This window comes from Lactuca serriola, chromosome 5 (genome assembly GCF_051521515.1).
Source record: "Lactuca serriola cultivar US96UC23 chromosome 5, Lser_US96UC23_V15, whole genome shotgun sequence".
Lineage (NCBI taxonomy): Eukaryota > Viridiplantae > Streptophyta > Magnoliopsida > Asterales > Asteraceae > Lactuca > Lactuca serriola.
The window spans coordinates 247,458,134-247,478,724 of NC_136412.1; the positions used below are offsets into that span (position 1 = coordinate 247,458,134).

Below are 20,591 nucleotides of genomic sequence, written 5' to 3' on the forward strand. Positions count from 1 at the left end.
ACTGGGAACCCTAAACAGTGTCTGTCTTCTCAATGGAAAAAATTATTGCATGCCACAACGATAAAACTCCAATTCACAATCCGTACCGAACGAAAGTCTTCCAACCTTGAATATTTTTGCTGACCACTGGAAAGACATAATCACTATCTTTTCATTGTGGCTGAAACATTTCAATTAAAAACAAGGTAAATCCCCCAACACAAGTTTCACTCCCTAGGTGCCAGACTAATACATAACACAAATTCTGATAACCAAGGATTTTCATATTTGATCTACCCGAGATCTCCTGATTCCATGCTGACCTTCTACTAAACTGAGATGCAAAATCCCTAATCGTCCACTGAAACTAACAACCTCATGCATGGTCATGCATTGAGATTCACTTTAGAGTCTAACTGACAAAAGTTACCTTAAACTATTTGCCAACATGGATCCAAAAGTCCTCAAGGGACGACGTAACAAATGCAAAAGTTCTCTTCAATCTATGCATAAAGAAAGATGGGTTTTTAGTCATTTCTAAACTTAAGTTACTAGATCTTAGAAGTTCGTGGCTTTATAATAGATAAATTTGGAAACTTTATCCATTTAGACATCATGTTGATTGAAATATGAAAGTAAAAGGCTTAGACATATTAGATTAAGTCGAGAACTATGCATTCTTGGACTTTTTGTGACTTAGAATTTTGATCTTGCTTGATTGGAGTGTCTTGATAGGTAAAGATGGAAACTTTATCTATTAAGACCATACTGAGGACCCGATTTAGTATTTTGGGGGTTTTGACTTAATGGATTAGGTCTTTTTACTATGTGAAAAAGGCATGAACATGGCGCCTTTCTCTGGCGCGACACACTTTTTAGGGTTTTCTGATTCAGGTATGTTTTAGTCGAGATACCCAATTATTTTGCGCAGTAGACCAAGAGTTGATTTTTTGACCAGTTTGAGTTTAGGCCAAAGTTTCGTAGAATAGAGTATTTGACTAAGGTTTGGTCTTGTTTTGGCATTAGGTAGCTTAAGTTAGCTATTTAGTTGCTGAGGTTGCTGTTGAGTAGTTCAGGTGAGTCTTATCACTATACTTTATATTGTAGTATGTGTCCTCTGGAAGATAGGATGTGTTTATGTTGAGTTATACTGTTAGGCAGGTAGACTTGCTAGTTTAGTTTCCTGTATTATCAGATTGCTTATGTATTTATTTGATATACATATGTTGATACATTACGCGTTGAGTTAAGGGTGGTCAAACCATGTATTGTAGGCCAAGATACCCGGGGCAGACCGACTATGTGTTGAATGCTAAAAGGAGCGGACCAAATTTATGTCCAAGGCCAAAAGGGGCAGACCAGCTTTATGCTGAAGGTCAAAGGGGTGGAATTGATTTATGTTGAAGGCCAAAGGGGCGGACCGGCTATGTGTTGAAGGCCAGGGCAGATTAACTATGTACTGAAGGCTGGGGCATATTAATTGTGTGTTGATGGCTGAAAGGGCGGACCAACTCTATGTTGAAGGCCATGTTTGTATGCATTGTGTGTATATTGTTGTATGTCGTATTTTGGGGAACTCACTAAGCTTTGTGCTTATAGTTGTGGATTAAATGTTTTTCGGGTACTTTATTAGTTCGTGAGAATGTGAAGGTGTGGCTGCACATGCACATTAGTAATTTTACAATTTAAGATTTCACGTTACTTTCCTTTATGCCTCTGATTTTTCAATTATGGTTTCTGAATAAATGGTTTTGCCTTGGATGTATAAAATAGATGTTTATTCTAATTTAAAATTGAAAATTTTATTTTGAAAATCGAAACGTTACGGAAATGATTACTATTGGTCAGATGACGTTAATCCTCTAATACATGTCCATTGAACACTAGACCAAGAAGTTCAATAGCAAATTTGACGGGACTTTGAACTACATGGTGATGTAGTATATCATGCTCTTTGACATGTTTTAATGGAACATATTTAAGAACATTTTACTAACATGTAATTTTACTACGTTGTGTTGTAATAGTAGAATATTATTATTAAAAATTTAATAGTTTTCTTTAAAGTTTTATATAATTAAAAAAATTTATAGAACAAGTTTAAAATATATCATTAGCTAACTTAATGTCACACCCCAAAACCACGAATGACGGAAACGTTCAGGGGTGGAGGATGTCATATACAGTATCACAACAGTGTAATATAATAAACAAGCAACAACATCATCCATTGCATTATAAGTCGAGTTTTAATACATGTGTGTTATTTCATAATGTACAACAATAAAATGAATAATCAAAATAAGGAGAGTCTTGTCTGGGCTCCATCTTCTCAAAAACCTGGCCATCGCACCTGTCTAATTGATGACCTGAGAATACAAGTTATTTTGAAAGCGAGTATCAGCTTTAAAGCTGGTGAATTCATAAGTAATTAAGGTGTCATTGTCTGGCTTATGAAAATCTATTATGAAGGCCATGTAAACCTTTAATGAAAATGTTGATGTAAGTATGAAAAACCCTAGAAAATCCCTTGCTTTCTATAAGTATGAAATGTAGTCTTCTACCAAGACCCGGATGTTTTGTTATGACAATGTAGTCTTCTACCAAGACCCGAATGTTTTGTAAGTAAAATGATAGTTTTTCCTTCAATTGTTTAGTACTAAAGTACTTAGTCTAACTCATCGTTTATGTGAAGGTATCACAAAATAAAGTAAACAGGAAAAATGTACTACTGTAAGTGTTGTCACTGGGTACTAGGACTAACACAACATCGCATTAAGCGAAAGGTATAACCTAATGAACATCCGAAGGTTGTCCAGAACAAGTATTAATGTAAGTTGTACTACTGTAAGTGTTGTCGCTGGGTACTAGGACTAACACAACATCGCATTAAGTATTAATGTAAGTGTCATCGTTGGGTACTAGGAGTAACACAACATCGCAATAAGCGAAAGATATAACCTAATGAACAATCGAACATTGTCCACTTGTCCTTTGTAGCAGCAGCAGGTGGGTGGAGGGGTTAGCCCCGCTTATCGATCTACCTAGTATAAGTAGTAACCTTAGACCTCCGTAGATGGTCATCGACCACTGGTGCTAATCAGTGGGGTTCGGAATGGTAAGTCCCGCCGAGCTATCCCATTGAACCGGGATAGGAAAGATAATTTACACAGAAAGTACTAATAAATCATCCTCGTAGTTCTAAGTACAAGTATCCAGGTAAGTGAATATAGGATAATGCACCTATGTAGAAGTGTTCCTGTATGGTATTCATGTAAGTGTGTTCATGTAACAGGTAAGTATATGTAAACATATTCATGTATCATGTAATCCTAAGTACATGTACTCATGTATCATGTAAGGTATTGGTATAGACTCATGAATGAACTGACTCTTGTGTGATTCCTTGTAGTAGTAATAATGTTTGATATCTTCTAACTATCCCTATGATAATTAACTGGAAAGTAAGTGATTGCTCAAGTAGATTTATGAAACCTCGATACACCAGGGTGTGGGAAACTGAACTAAGGATGAAAACTATAATCTCTAACATATAAATGAACATATGCGCCTAAGTATAGTTTGATTCAAGAAGGTAAAATAATGGTTTTGCAAGATATCTAGGATTTTTGAACAATAATTAAGAATGACTTGATGTCATTTTAATAAACATTTCAAAACTAATACTTTTGTTATCAAGGTATTTTAAGATATAAAACCACTTCATGTGTCACCTTTTGAAATATGTGAAATCTACTGAGTGAAAACACAGTTACAAAATACATAAGATTGATTTAATAACATACTGTTTTCTACTTGTATCCCCCCCCCCCATTAAAACGTTTAAAATCATTTAAAACATTGATTAAGGGGTATGAACTCACCTGTTGCGGGTGATACGGATGAACTGAAGAGGTAGGATTGCTAGGTGTCAAGTGAAGTCTTGAACACACTTACGATCCTAGTTAACATATAATTTCACATATATGTAACAAATTAGTCTATAAACAACTAATAAACAAGTCAAGACACCCTAGGACATGCTAGACACCTTTATCAAGTGTTATTAGCCTCTAGGATTGCATCTAAGTGTTTGTAGGGGAAGCTATTGTGTGTAGGGCTCAAGGAATACTCCACCATGAGGTTCATGGCCCTAATGACCCTACTAAGTGAGTTTACAGTCGTAAACTCATGAGTTTACGGCCGTAAGCTCACACTTATGTTACCATTTGATGTTTGATGCTCTGTAAGGCCCTAATAAGCATTTCTACTTAATGGCTTGGTCTATGGAAGAGTTTAGGGCATAATATAACTCCTTTTAGGAGTATATGGCCCTGGGACCATATTCCCTTGGATTTTACGGCCGTAAACTCCCTTGGGATGATGTTTTTGATGCTTTCAAGTCCTATACTCACATAGGATATGTTCTAGGCAATTGTTCAAGGCTTTAGGAGGAATTATGGCACCATTTGGCACCATTTATTGGATTTCACGGCCCTAGAACCTTTTGGGCCGTGAACTCTCTTTCTCCCTTGAATATTAATTGATTTGGTGGTCTAAACATGTAATGTAGGCTTCTAGTTTGAGATCCGAGGCTTTGAGGGACTTTGGGACACCTTTAGCCCTTAAAATGGAGTTTACTCCCCAAGTGTTCTTGGGCGGTAAACTCCAAAATCTTAGGGTTTTGTTTGTTTTCTAGTCTCAAACACACTTATATACAAGCCTAAGTTCGTTACCTAACACATGGAAAAGACTAGGTAGCATTTAAGCCACATATAGGAGTTTACTCTCCAAGAACGTTCTTGGGCGGTAAACTCTCGAATCTCACAGATTTGATATGTAATATAAGTTATTAAGCACATAATAAGCATTATAAGACAACTAGAGAAGTGTACTCACGATTTGGGATAAAAACCCGAAGATCCGTGAGAGAGAAAATGGCTTTTCTCTAGTTGGAAATGCGAATAATGAATAAATTTGGTTCAGAATTCTATTTATTGTCCTGAGATATTTTTGGCAGAAAATATTTTTATTTCTGAAATGATTTCTAATATAACTGAGTGTTGGAATAACAGTGTTGCACATAACCCTAGTGCAACCACTCTCCTGATATCTCCTTAAGTGTAAATCCTGAAAAAAAACTGTCAAACTTATACCCGAAGTCTGGAATTTCACTGAAACTGTTCTAAGCTCTATTGTCTTGATATGGTTTGTTCAGAATGGAAATTTCGGGTTGTCACAATTAATAAATTAAATTATTGAACATAAAACAAATTAAACTTTTGAATATAAAATAATGAGAATATAAGAGATATATAAATTATATAAAAAATTAAATAATTGTTTTTCAGATAAAAATAATTTCCATTTTTATTTATTTTTTCACTAAACATCCCATTTAACCATTGTATGGGGATTTGTAAAATGGGAATTGAACTCTATACAATATGGCATCACTAGAATGTATAGTTTAATCATGGAAAAATCACACTGTAACACAATAAACTATGTGTTTTGTCATAAATTAGTTATTAAACTTATTTTTTTGCAATAAGTAAGTAAACTTTAAAAATAATGTCAATTAAGCCATTATGACCATGCGGTTAACTTGTTGACATGGCATGTCATCACTTGTTGTTTGAAATTCTGGATCACTAACATATATATGTCCACGTGGCTTCCACATGTGTTCTCTTTATAATTATATTTATTCATAACCATAAGATACTAAACCATACAAAAATCTTATTCATGATTCCAACCAAATTTGAATTCAACAATCAGCAACAAAACTTTAGATTTGTGTTAATGAAATGTTTAGCAACAAAACAGTTGATTTCATTTACTCTTTCCGGCGGAAAGAAATTTGGAGCACGGTTGATTACTTGTAACAATGTTTAGCCAGAGGTGGTGGATTATAGATAACCATCACGAACCAAATTAATCGAATTAGATTTATGGTTTATCTAAACATGTTGGAGATTCACTTGGGAAGAACTTGCTTCAATCTCACTCCCCTTCTCCCACTAACTGTTTCTTGCTATCCTATGTTTCCCTTACATACGCCATTGCAAAAATTTTCCTTTCCCCAACAACAACGAAGATGTAGAACAAACCCGTAAACTTGAAGGTCTTCTCATTGAAAAGTTGTTAGAGACGAGATCGAGCGGTACCAGACGGGAGAGGTTCCAGGGAGGTTGGTGAAGTAAGAAGGGAGGAGTAGACCAGAGGACGGTATCACCGAAGGGAACATTAATGATGAAAGGGAGAAGTGGGTGTGCTCCAATGTTTTAAAAACCGGTTTTTTAGTTTAACCGGCATGGTGATCGGTTTCCGGTTCAACCAGTTTAACCGGTTCCACCGCCGGGTCAACCGGTTTCTATAATTTTCATATTTTTTTCATATTTTCTTACATATACATACATATATAAATCATGAATTTGAGGTTTAATAGTTCAAACATTAAAAATATACATAAAAGTAAGTTGTAGATCAATCCAAATACATTAAAATAACACATAACTATAAGTTTTAGTGTTTTACATCAATCCATATACGTCAAAAAGAAAAATAAAATATAATAATGAAACAAAATATAGTTTTAGATGAATACAAACAAATCAAAAAACTTCATAACATTTACCATATGTTTTTATTTAGAGAAAACTAAATATATTTAAAAAAAATCACCAAAGTTTATTATGCAAATGGTTCTTTTCCATTATATAAATATATTAAAAGAGGGTTCTCAATCCAACAGTTCTTTGTTGTGATTGGACCTTTTTTTTATTTTCTTTTCCTTTCTGATTAATTTCCTTTTAATTTATTGACAAAAGGTGTTAATGGAATGCATGGGTACTTTTGTCCAAACGGGTTTTATTTTGCCACCTGCTTCTCTTTGAAGGCGTATTTTTTTACAGAATCGAAGGATAGGAAAGGCTGGTCGTTGCCTGCTATGTGTGATGTTCCTATCTATGTTCCTTCTTATTTTTCCACGTTCCATTCACCGCCTCTGTTTGCCCAATCACATACATACCATTGTAGGGCTCACTCAATTTGAACTTCTTCTCACTTCCGATGTTTATCTTATTCTCCCCAATCTCACTATCGATTTAGGGTTCAACCTCTACACCACCGTCAATTTGGGATATGCAGGTAAGGAAGCTTTGATTTCGGATTCAAACCCGTCGGCTTGCTTCTGTTGTTTCTCTTTATTTTTATCTATTCCTTCGTTTTGGGGTATGATTTCGTTGCCCTACAGAGAAATTGATGCAAAATAAGTTCAGAAATTGAAGTGGGTCACTTCTATTTGCTTTTGATCGATCATGGTTAAACTTGGAAACCTCCAGGGTTTTGATGGAGGGACGAGTGAGGAAGTACGGACATCACCATCAACAATTAAGTCCTGATAGAGCTAAAGTCTGGAAGGGGAGGTCTCCTAGGTATTAGAAACATCAACCTGAGTTGGAGATGGAGCAGGAGCAGGTAGAAATCGACAACTTCAATGTCCTCACTTCATTGAAGTTCCTCTTAGTTCATCAGAGGGTCTTTTCTTAAGAGGTATATCTATAATCTCATCTCACAATCAATCCACCATTCTTTATTTTAATGAAATAGTTAACCCCAAAATTTGACCTTCAGAACCTTTCTTGCAGACGTGATTGAAAAAGTCAATGTTCTCACATGAAGAGGCATGGCGTCAAAGTACTCACAGTCAGGCAATTGCATTCACAACATTTTACGACTATAATTTTGTTTAAAGAAGAGCCCAACAAGTAGGTATGCACATCAGATTATGAGTCTTTCATGAAAAACCTCATTATTGACTTTTACTTCTAGCTTTTAAGATTTGGATTTGATGATTAGACTAAAGAACATATTAGCCTGAATATGCATGAAGCTCTATCACTTTTCAAGAACTGATGGTTACTCATTGGATTTGTTTATTGTTTATGGTTGGCCATATGAGGTATTTCACTATATTTATATATATTAAATATGATAAAAAAATCTTTACTTGGTCAACCACCTTACTTTTTTAGGGCCATTTTATATGATTAACATTTGGAGGGCATTTATGTCTTTTTCCATTGTGAACAAAGAATTAGAAAGTTGGTTATGAGAATATATATATATATATATATATATATATATATATATATATATATATATATATATATGTGTGTGTGTGTGTGTCTTTACAAGTAAGTGTGTGGTGCCAAAAAAAAAGATCATGAACAATGAAATAGGAAAGGGTAAAACAAAACTTTATTTGTTAATTTTACCTTTTATGTTATACAACACCACATTGGATTTAACTGTATAATATATAAAATATATATAAAAAAAAAAATTAAACGATCGCATATATAATCCTTAATCAGGTGATGTGTCAATGGTGTCTACCCCAATCATCGATTATGGTGAAACTGTTTTAAAGCCACCTTTAATTGATGTGTAAGCAATTTTGCCATAGTTGATTTTTTGAATATCTTTTTGATCTTCACTGTAATTGTTTCTTGCCAATAGGACCATTTTTGCTACATATTCATAAAGGGGTCATTTTTGTCATGTTTTTCTTGTCATAGGGACTATATTTTAAACAGTTTCCTACTATAAGGATCTTTTATGTAATAATTTTTTGTCAAAGGGACCATTTCTTCAACAATGTTTTCTCTGCCTACATGACCATTTTTAATCAAATTAAGATATACATGTAAGTATGTTACATCTAAACATATTTAATTTTCTTTTAACATATTTAATTTTCTTTTAACATTCACTGTATATATATTGAATAGATAGTCAAACAAAAAAATCATTCACTTTTAAAAAGAAATTGTTTGCAAAGATCGGGTAGATCCTAAGACTAGCACTTTTGACTACATAGCTGTTTGTATTTTTATCTTTTTTTAGCAATTGGTAGTGAACAAGAAAACAAAATAAAACATCAAATCAAGTATCATCTACAACCCTAATATTTATTTTTTTCTTTGGATTTTTGTTGTTTCCAACACTTAATTTGTGTATTTTTGTTTATAGTTCCAGTCATCATGGGAGTGATTTAAAGGGATGCCCACTGTATCCTTCATATCCTAAAGATTTGTAAGTTATGTATCTTTTTTCATGTGTGCATAATATTAGTTGTTAATTGTTCTACAACAATTTGTAACTGAATATTGAAAAAATTATAATTTCAGGGAAGTCGAAGGACTCCAGTTCACCGGACACCACTTTACGCAAAGGTTTCCTAGAGGTTGTTTGTTTTTTCTTTTTCTTCACTAACTCTCTATGGATAAAATACAAAACAGATAGATGATGGATGTCTGGAATAAGTACTATATAAATGATTTTTTTTTTTGACTGATGAGCAATCTGACTAAAAGATTGACCATTTTATCTTTCTATCTGGAAGTGATATTGAAAGATAATTGTCAGTTGATTGTAGTATTGGAGTGTGTCATTGGGACATTAATCCTCAAAATTTATTGCATCATATATACCAAACTACTCTACACAATAATAGTAACTAACAATCTTAATGACCATCAAGCTTTTACAATGAAATACCCTCCAACCCCCGCAAGGCGGGGGTTCCTTCTCTAGTTTGTTTTTATTCGGTTAAACCGTTTATTTTGACCGGTTCAACCGAGTTTTTCTAAAACCGGCCGCTTCAATCTAGTTCAGAAATCGACATAAAACCGGTGATAGTTGAATCGTTCTCTCCCCTGGTTCCCGGTTCAACCGACCGATTCAAACCGGTTTTTAAAACATTAGTGTGTTCGACGTCGATGGCGGTAGATGTGTTTAGGGGAAATGCAATTACCCTATCTCCATTAATCATTCTTGACTATTGTGGCTTCGAGTGTGATCTACCATGAAGAGAAAAGTGGGAGCGAGAGTGATGAGTGCGATAGAGGCAGAGGGAGGTCGAAGAAGATGAGAGAAATTGAGGCGTCAAGATTGAAGAAAGTGTTTGACTGGTCTAGGCCACGGGTTCTTTAATTAATCCTTATTTATTTATTTTCCAAAATTATGAAAAATTAAAATAATCAATTTATCTACGTGGATCAAATATGGAGCTTCTCATTTAAACAGGTGAATGTTAAGTTTGTGACTTATTGCGTAGAAGTTTTTTTTATGACTAATTCAGAAAAAAACACATTAGTTCATTGGACAAGAAAGTGATTTCCTTTTAATCAATTCTAATTCCATATCAACATTTTTATCTCATTCAACTCCTCAGTCCATTGAATCCCATTTGAGAGGGCCTTAGCCTAGTCGGTTCAATTATATTCTGTTTTGTTTTTCACGCATACAAGATACAAGAAAAAAAAAAAAAATTGTCCACGTGGAAGTAGTGTGGTACGCTATGGGATGTTGAGACAAAAACAAAAGTTGTGAGAAATGAGGATCGTAACTTATAAAATGCTCCAATAAATTAACTTTTTCATATAAGTATGGTACATGATCGATCAATTATAAGGAAACAAAAAACGATAGACGAAGAATTGAAAGTCATACATTCGAGGTCCTGAATACACTTGAACTTTGTAGTGTAAAACAAACGACAAATGGGATTCTTTGGAAGCTTTTCTAGTTTCCAAAAGTAGATTTCGACATAAAAGCTTTAATAATAGGCCTCACTCTCTCTATTGCTTTAATAGTACAAAAGAGTATTATCCTGTATGCGACAGCCATACCAAACAAGATGCCAAGATCAATCCACTTCGAAACTCCCGTCTCGATGTGCAATGCACTGTTCAATATCATCTCACCATCAACTGTAGGAGGACCTCCCACGTACTGGGGAAACTTTAGCCCTTTAAACTCGTTTTTGTATAATCCTTGTAATGCATACCTGTGGAGTGAAATATAGTACAAAGGGTATTTCCAGAAGAAATATGGTAGATCATTTGGCAAACGAAAGAACCCTGCACCGAGTATCATCAAACCTACAATCCCAGCACCAGAAATGATGCCCATGAGCAAATTTGGAACAACAGCAGCTACGAGCATCATAAGACCTTCAACCAACAACATTGACACAAAGACAACTAATGAGAAATAGATGAATAGCCTGGGTTCTCGTTGAAGCCCTACGAGGGAGTAAGCTATAGCTCCTGGGATTAAAGAGATCACAAGTAGATATGGCGTTGAGGAGATGGTATGGCTGACAACAAATGATCCAACCCCGTAGTGCCCGTTTAATCTTTCCAATTGAAAAACCTATATACATGATACATGTAGTAACGATTAAAAAGGAATTATAAGTTCAAGCTGTACATGCCATTTTGTTTATCCAAAAACACCTAAGATATGTCATGTCAACGAACCTTCATTTCCTCCACGAAAGACGGGAACCCACCAATGGCTAAAAGGGTCAGGAATGTAGAAACAAACATGAGCATTGAAATCCTAGCCTGTGTTATTAAGAACCAAAATAAACAATCGTAATTGGTAATTAATAATAGATGAACTGAAACACCTTTAATTAATAACAGATGAATCGAGCTTGAAATTTCATATTAACTTTCCTTAATTGAAGATCCATGTTTCCAATAACATTCAACAACTCAGAAAATACTGCTACTATTTAATAAAAACTGGGAACTTCAACTCTTATAAATGGTTTTTGTCAGAAAAGAGGGTTTTTTTTTTGTTTTAAAAAAAAATATGCAAACAATCTTTTGTATTAAAGTTGTTATATTTACAACATAAAACTTACATTTACTGAGTCGAATCCCAAACCAATTTGGTAAAAGAGTGTTCCTAATGCCGAACCCAAACCAATATATATACAAAGTCGCAACCAGTAGTATCCTAGATCGCGATACATGTTTTTGAACGACCTTTCCGTTAGAACCAAACATTGTGTAATGAAATTGGCTTGCAGGCTTCCTTTTTTCTCAATGATGTCTCCTTCCTTCAAAAAAAATACATTTTTCATTATCCGTAATTCACTAAATGTAAACTTTAGTTTTATGAAAGAATAAAGAAAGCATACTGTACTGTACCACTGCACATAGAGTATCTATATCAGAACGGACTTTCTTATATATATTAGATGACTTGTAGGATGCTGCTAGTTCTTCGATTACTTTCTCAACAAGAATCTTTCCACCAATGGTATCCTAATAATGGACAAAAAAGACAAATTTTTTTATCAACATATATAACAAGAACTTTGTGGTGCAAGCAGAGCTGGTGCGTATTTAATTAAATGCCCGGACAAGCTGGAAAAAAGATCTTAGACCATATAACGATTGATAGTGTATCGCTGTTGGTGGCGCGTGCATGTGTGGTCGACTGGTCCATATATGGAGTCTAGATTATCTCTTATGAATGGGCCCAAATATAAATATAGAAAAATTTAAAAAATTTGTGTCATAAAAGAATTAAGCCATGTGTAACTCTTCATTATGGAATGTCATGGCAATGGTAATTAAACTTTTCAATAAGTTTAATGTATTTGTACGATTTTTTTTTTTTTTGTATAATTTGTATGGAGAGTAAAACCATAAAATGGTAATGTATTAAACTTTAAGAAGTTCAATATCTTATGGGTTTATGGGTGCCTGAATATATATTTTTCATAATAATAAATTATCTTATTATGTAAGTTTGGGTTTGTTCCCCCTTTGATATTATGTAAGTTGTTTTCTCTTTCAGCCGATCTTCTTTCTTTTAGGCTTAATTATGTACACTTGTACAATGATGTTGATTTATTAATGTTCGACATATGACCCAGGCATAACAATAAATTCTGAGAAATTTACTACATTCATAAAACACCGAAGTGTTATCGTACCTCATTAAAATCCGTATTTATAGTCATGAGGTAGTGATCTGCAGGATTTTGTAGATCTGGACAAGGAAAACCATTTACTGCAAAAAACTGGATAAAAACAACAAAAGTAGTACTATTATTCATTTGTTTCTGATATATCTATTTGTTATAATGTTTCAAATGATCATAATTAATATGAAGGTAACCTGGTTTGCTGCAAAAGTAGGACCAAAGTATACTGCTTTTCCCAAAGATAGAAGACAAAGATTGTTGAAAAGCCCGAAAACTTGACTACTAGGTTGATGAATGGCTGTTAAAACCGTCATCTGGTATTCGTGAGTGAGCTTCACAATCTGGTTCATGACATAGTATGATGATGCGCTGTCAAGACCACTTGTAGGCTCATCAAGCAACAGAATTTTGGGGTGTGTCAAGAGTTCTAAACAGATGCTTAGACGCCGCCTTTGGCCACCACTAAGTCCTTTGATTCCCCAGCCTCCAATTCTTGTGTTCAAAGAATCTTGGAGTCCCATCTCCCTTATAGTTCTATCAGCTCTCTGTCTTTTTTCTGATTTTGGCATCGACTTAGGTAGCTGAAGTTCAGCTGAGTAGTATACTGTTTCCTTAACCGTTAGAGTCCATGTTAAAACTTGTTCTTGAGCCATATACGACTGCAATATTTTGAAACAGTAACCTTTTGTTATTTGGTTTATTTCCTTATTATGTTTGTTGCATCTAAATTAAAGAAAAAGTAGTTCATTAGAGGATTAATATTAGTAATATTTTTCCCATACCATTGTACCATATGTAAGTCTTTGTTTACGACCGTTTATTAGAATTCGTCCTGTACTGTGCCTTATGTTTGAAGCCAACCGCCCTGCATGTGCACAAAGGTAGATCTGCTAAGATTGCTTTATATAGATATAATATTGTATATTTGTCTTACCATTGATTCTAGCGAAAAGACGTAATATCTGCTTAATGGAAAATATCTTTAGCATTCATTAGAAAACAGCCTTTAATTAATTTATATACGATTACATACCAGCCAAAGAATCAAGGAGAGTGGACTTGCCACAGCCGGAAGGGCCCATAATGGCAACAATCTCTCCGGGTTTAGCATATCCAGTAACACCAGTGAGTATTTGTTCTTTGCCTACACTCCTATTAGAGCTTGAAACAGATACCCCAATATCCTCCCACGTTAAGTAGGCTCCTGTCTGCGTTTTTTTCATCACTGGGAACTCAGACTCGACAATCTGGATGCCCCATCCTCCTGTATCTGGTTCTGGTTCTGGACATATTCCATTGTTGTGGATCAAACTGCCCATATATGCAGAATCAATGATAGAAAAACAGAGATCTACAAAGATATTACGGGAGAGAGAGCCAATTCTTGAGTCTTGTGGAAGTGATGAGGAGTATTGTGGGATAAATATAATAAGAGATCGAGAGTGTCGCGACAAGTAATGGTAGTTCTCTACATTGATTAATGCATCTCCGGTGGTAGTCAAAAATATGTTGTTCTTTAATACATAACCTTTTAATAATATGTTAGAAATATGGTTATCTTATTAAGATCCTTTTACTTTATCGTTTAAGATGGGATTGAAATCGAAAATCCTACAAAAAATAAACTCATATTTAAATTTGCTCACAAGACAGTTCGATATGAAGTATATATATATATATATATATATATATATATATATATATATATATATATATATATATATATATATATATATATATATATATATATATATATATATATATATATAAGGTTGTAAAAATTGATCAACGTTTAATTAAGATTAAAGGAGTAATCGATTTTAGCTGCGATTAATCGGGAACCATAGATTATTAATATAATATTAAAATTAATTAAAAATTAATATATTTTTAGAAAAACAAGTACTTCAAAATTAGAAAATAAAAAAATTTATAATTTGAAAATTTGAAAATACGAAAATATTAACATTTTGCTATAATATTTGAAATTTTAAAAATTTGAAAATTTTGGAGTAAATAATAAAAGTTGATTTTTTGAATTTTTCTGACTCTTTAACTTTTTTTTTTTTAACTATAATCAACTTTTTTTTGACCGATTAATCCATAATTTCCGTCAAACACCCCTAATCCTAGTCGGTTGGAGAACGTCAAACGATTAATCTCCATTTCTACAACCTTGATATATATATATATATATATATATATATATATATATATATATATATATATATATATATATATATATATATATATATATATATATATATCGTAAGAAATTTTTTTTGGTAGAAAAGTAAGAAGTTTTTTTTCAACATATGTTTTTGGCGAACAAAACAAATGAATCACTAGATAAATAAAAAATAATATCTCGATGATTAATTGTTACGATAATTTAGTTGTTATTCATTAAAATTGTCATATAATGAATTTTTTATTTACGTAAATATTAATTATGAAGGTGTTTTTTATTTGAAATTTTTTTTTACGAATCATTTAATAATTCGTTTTGTTTGTTCGCTAAAAAATATGTATATAAAAAGTTTTTTTTACCTTCCTACCAAAGTTTTCCTTCTTATTTGATATTGATTATATATCTAATACACCTTAATAACCATTTAGGGGATAATAAGACAAAACTGTTGAATATTAAGCTGTCCAAATTATATTACATGAAGTACAACATGTTTTTGCATTGAATTTTCTAATGAAAGAAAAAGAAATGGACAATTAAGCGGGCAATTCAATTGCGTTCAATGTGGTTCAATAAATCACAACTGGAGCTGACCCATCACCCTTCGTTGCCTCCTGTCTTTCTCTAGTTTGATCAAAGCTTAACTCATCACCCCTTCCTTGCATCCTGACGCAAGATTCACCACCACACATTTTTTTAAGAAGTAATCTTGGCCCTCTCTCCTTGCTTCTAATCTTCTTTTTGAACTTAAAATTTGTGTTTTTGTTACTCAAACTATAACGTCCCAAAACTTAAGACCAAATACTTTGTTTTTCACAATAATAAAACCACCAACCAAACATGTTCATAAAAACATAAAGGAAAATCAGAGTAAGTCAATCAATCATCTCAATACATCATATAAAGCGAAAATCATGGTGTGTGTGCGATGTGATCATCTCGAGCTTTTCCCTTTCGATCCGGAAGTACCTGAAACATAACTAAAAACCGTAAGCATGAAGCTTATTTAGTTCCCCAAAATACCTCATACCATAAATGTCAAACAATCAATGGGTCATGCTCTAAAACCATCGGGCCTCGTCCGACATATATATATAGACACATAAAATACATGCAAGAATCACTAAGATAAAATATCATACAATACATTTGTCAGGTCGCGCCTGGCATCAGACCTCGCTTGATATACATATCACATACCACCCACGCAAGAGTCACATAGACAACTAGCATCCTAATTATAATAAATCATGGGTCGGCTTTGGTGCCTTCGACCAGCCAAACACAATGAGAGAGTCATGTCAATCAAAAGATAGCAAATCGCACGCCCAAGTTTGCTGCACAACGGCTTCTCACACTGAACGCAATCAATACCAACCCTTGTTACTATCTAAGGTTGAACCCATAAATCCTAAGGCCTAATAATGGCCCAAACCCAAACTAGTCCTACTAATTGCCCATACCTAACTAGAGAACCCTAAGGTCCAATATAGGCACAAAAGTTCCAATATGGCCCAAAGTCAACGATCCAAGCTCCAACAGCTCACCCTCACGTCGTGACCAACTCATAGTCACGGCGTGAGTATTAACTTGATCTAGTCCCAACTTAGCGGGTTAACTCAGCCCATCAAATTGCCCAATCTCGATTCCAGTCATGGCCATTCCCGGTCACGTTGTGACCTAATCTAGATAAAATAGTCAGGACGACATGCATTCTCATGACGTGACATGCTCATTCCTCATGTTGTGAGCATTTCCTTGGCAAACTTTGAGCATTAAGCTCTTATTCCAGAGGGTCTTCCTTCACCCAAAGGATGATAAAAATTGTAGCTTTTTAGTCATGCATGTCCAAAGCATGACTCAAACACTCACTAGGTCAAAAAAGGGAAAATGAGATCAAGACTCATGCTTGGAGTCTAAAACTACTCCTATCCAGACCACTCGTCGGGCCTTCGGCCTAACTATATGCCCTCCCGGGTCTACAGTCTATCCGTTCTGCCCTGGGTATCTTGGCCTACAACACAAAGCAGGACCTTCCTCAACCCAATCCCCCAAACCAACAAACACGTGCACATAAATATCATACGCTAGCATGTAAGTACAGATAGTCATACAGATTCAACAGATCACTAACATAGCAGTCATCCTATAACCAGGATACCGATCTAACCGATCAATAACATAGCAATCATCCTATAACTATGATACGTACCGATCTAACAGATCTCTAACATAACAACCATCCTACAAACCAGGATACCGACCTACCAGTTCACAAAGCATATCACCATCCTAACTACCAGGATGTAAATCAGTAAGCATATCATGCAATAAACCCAGATACAAATCCAATAAGGGTCGGAATTGGTGCCTTGGACCCTGTTGATATAGTGAGGAGAACTCACCTCTCAAGTAGCTCGGAATGATAATATCAACCTCCTCCAAATACAACTCCGACACCAGTAGCTACACCTATCAATTTTCCAATTCCATAAATTCCCAAATTACCAAAATAACCCCAGAAGTCAAGCTGATCAACCTCTGGTCAAAGTCAAGGTCAACAGTCCATGTTGACCCAAGTCATCGAGTGCAGCTCACTAACTCGTCGAGTCCTTACAGAACTCGAGAAGTCGTGAAACCCCCAGTTGACTCGTCGAGTTTTCAGACAACTCGTCGAGTCCATGCGTGTTCACCAGTCGAGAAAAACCTAACTGACTCGTCGAGTCGTCTTGCTGACTCGCCAAGTTCATGTAGAACCCTCAAAGGCTAATCTTCATCGGACTGCCCGATTTGGCCATGTAACTCGTCGAGTCTCTTTATTCCTTTCTCCATTCAGATGTTTTTAAGCCACCCCAAAGCTCCATATTGCAGATCTAAGCTCCTAAGGCATACTTCCTACATAAAGTTGCAAACTTTACGTACATGCAAGGTTCTAAGGGCCAAATCAAGCTAAAGAAGAGGTCCTAGGTGAGGAAAATGCATTTATCTTGCTAAAGGCTGAAGCTTTACGACTATAAGGACCAAGATGAGCCTACATCTGAAGTTGCAACTTCAAATCATGCCCAACACCCAAAATGAATCACCATCATGCTAAAATGGCCCAAATCTCAAGCATGAAGAGATCTAGTTAGAAGGAAGTTCAAGGTGACGGCTTATTACCTCCAAAACGATGCTAAGATGAAGTAGGACTCGGATCCACATCCTCTTCTTGTTCCAAGCTCTAGTACTTCAAGCTCCTCTCACCACAGTCCACCTTCAAAGCTTAATATTACACAAAATGAAGAGTAAACAACGATTTAGGGTTTCTGGACTCAAAAGAGGGTTGTAACGGAGGCTAAGGGGGCAAATGACCCTTAAATAGGGTGTCAGACCCCGGGGATTAGGGTTTTCTCATTCCAGCTCCAACTCGCCGAGTTGGGTCCACCAACTCGTCGATTTGGTCACTTAAACCACGTGGCCAAACCCGTCCCTACACGACGAGTCGGGGCACGAACTCGTTGAGTAGATATTCTTAGGTGAGTATAAAAGTTATAAAATTATATACCTGGGAGTCAGGGTGTTTCACCAAGCGGTACGGTGCCTTGGCAATCGGGGCCGCACCTGGCACAAGGTCGATCCTGAAATCAACCTGTCTTTCGGGAGGCACTCCGGGTAACTCCTCCGGAAACATATCGGAAAACTCCCTGACAACCAGGACCTCTAAAACTGAAAACCTGATCCCCAGCACACATATCCGCCACATAAGCCAAATAACTTGCACACCCATGCTGAATATACTATCGAGCCCTAGCTGTAGAACAAAATCCCAAACCCATCCTAGTACCCTCACCATAGATAATCAATTATCCCCCACTTAGCGTTCGAACTACCACACACTGGCCCTCACAATCAATCAGAGCACCAAAATGGCTCAACCGGTCCATCCCCACGATCATGAAGACATCCCCCATAGGGATAGGGATCAAATCGATCGGAAAAGATACCCTAAAGATCTCCAAAACGCAACCTTGATACACTGAAAAAGCAGAAGCCCCGTGTTCGTTGGCGATAGATACTCTCAACGGACCCTCCAACTCCTCAATGGGCATACCAAAACCCCTACTAAATGATCAAGAAACAAAGGACCAACTCGCACCCGAGTCAAACAACACTAAAGCAATAAAGGAGTTCACTAGGAACATACCTAACAAAGTTACAAGTATATATAAGCATAACACAATACATAATCAACAAGATAACGGATAGAAACATACCAGTCACAACATATGGAGCTGCTCTGGCCTCCTCAACACTGATCTGAAAAGCGCTACCTTGAGCGCTCGGGGGCTCCGCCTCCCCCTGGCGCCCATCTATGATCCTCAAAGTGGCTGTGTCGGGGGCCTGTGCCGGCTTCACGGTGAGCAACATATAGTTAACCTTCACATGACCAACCTAATCACAATGATATCATATCCTCGTACTCTAGAGAGGGGCCAACTAGCGGCAATCCCTCGTGTAGTTCCCCTCTCTGCCACATTTTTGGCATAAACCTGATGATCAATAAGCCCCGTCATGAACCTTCCCACACTTCCCACAAGCACAGCCTCGTTGGCCCCCAGACCTAGAATCAACGACTTTGAACCGCTTCGGCACTGGCTCTGCATCGGGGCCCATCTCCGCTCTCTCGTCTGTAGCTCTATCTCAATCTCACGCCGCCTAGCGGCCTCCTACATCTCCAACAAAGAGTCATATCGTTGGGGTGGAAACAAACTGCATGATATCCGTCTTGATCATGCTTAAGTAACGGGGCATCTGAGCCTGCTCTGAAGCTAACTCAGGGCAAAAATGGCCTTCTCAGTAAACATCTTGTTGATCTCCGTCACCGACTCTGATCCCTGCCTCAGATCCAAAGACTCCTGGGGCAACCTCTCGCACTCCACCCGCGACACATAACGGGTATGAAACATCTCCATGAACTGATCCCAAGACACCGCAGCCCTCTACTCTGTAGAATATGATCCTGTAACAAGTATCCAGCAATCCTTCACTCCGGACCTTAGAAGGTTCAAAGCGCACCTAAACTTCTCGTCAACTAGGAAAGAGCATGTGAAAAAGCATCCCATCGACATTAGATAGCCAACTCGTGGCTACAATCGAGTCCTAAACTCCATTGAAAGTTGGGGGCTTCGTATTATTGAACTCCCGATACTGAAAAACCCAACTCAGTGCAACACCTGCAGCTGCAACAACAGCAGAGGCTGCAACAACAGCAGTCTCAAGAATGGATGTGTATCTGTCATCAAATAAATCCATCATCGTGGTCTTAATAGACCCAAATAACTCCAGCATCTGATCCCTAACAATAGCCATAACCTCCTCACACAGAATCTCCCTAATCTTGGCATCCAACGTTTCTGACCCAAACTGACTGCCAGCTCCTGATCCAGATCCAAATTCGATCTCAACTCATCTCGTAGTCACCATACCAAAAATACACCAGGGAAATATCAGATAATACGCATAACATAACATGGGAACAAACTCCCAACAAAGCCCTAGGGGTTGTGACTTCTCTATTACGTATACAGGTCCTGTGCTTTCTGTAGTACGGGCCCATACTACCTTCTACACCTACCTGTA

The 20,591-nt window shown here is 36.2% G+C and overlaps 1 protein-coding gene and 1 long non-coding RNA gene across 2 annotated transcripts; one reads left to right on the forward strand and one right to left on the reverse strand.

Moving 5' to 3' along the window:
* Positions 1-6,881: 6,881 nt before the first annotated feature.
* Positions 6,882-9,764, forward strand: LOC145051538 (uncharacterized). Its single transcript, XR_013683686.1, has 6 exons — positions 6,882-7,134; positions 7,329-7,539; positions 7,635-7,758; positions 7,863-7,948; positions 9,022-9,084; positions 9,180-9,764. It is a non-coding gene; the product is annotated as an uncharacterized LOC145051538 (long non-coding RNA).
* A 636-nt stretch (positions 9,765-10,400) lies between these two features.
* On the reverse strand, positions 10,401-14,300 carry LOC145053942 (ABC transporter G family member 1-like). Its single transcript, XM_079002067.1, has 8 exons — positions 13,815-14,300; positions 13,564-13,646; positions 12,976-13,440; positions 12,791-12,877; positions 11,997-12,113; positions 11,708-11,905; positions 11,316-11,402; positions 10,401-11,208 (listed from the first exon to the last, which is right to left on the reverse strand). The coding sequence occupies exons 1-8, from the start codon at positions 14,098-14,100 to the stop codon at positions 10,576-10,578; spliced, it is 1,956 nt and encodes a 651-aa protein (XP_078858193.1). The 5' UTR covers positions 14,101-14,300; the 3' UTR covers positions 10,401-10,575.
* Positions 14,301-20,591: the final 6,291 nt, after the last annotated feature.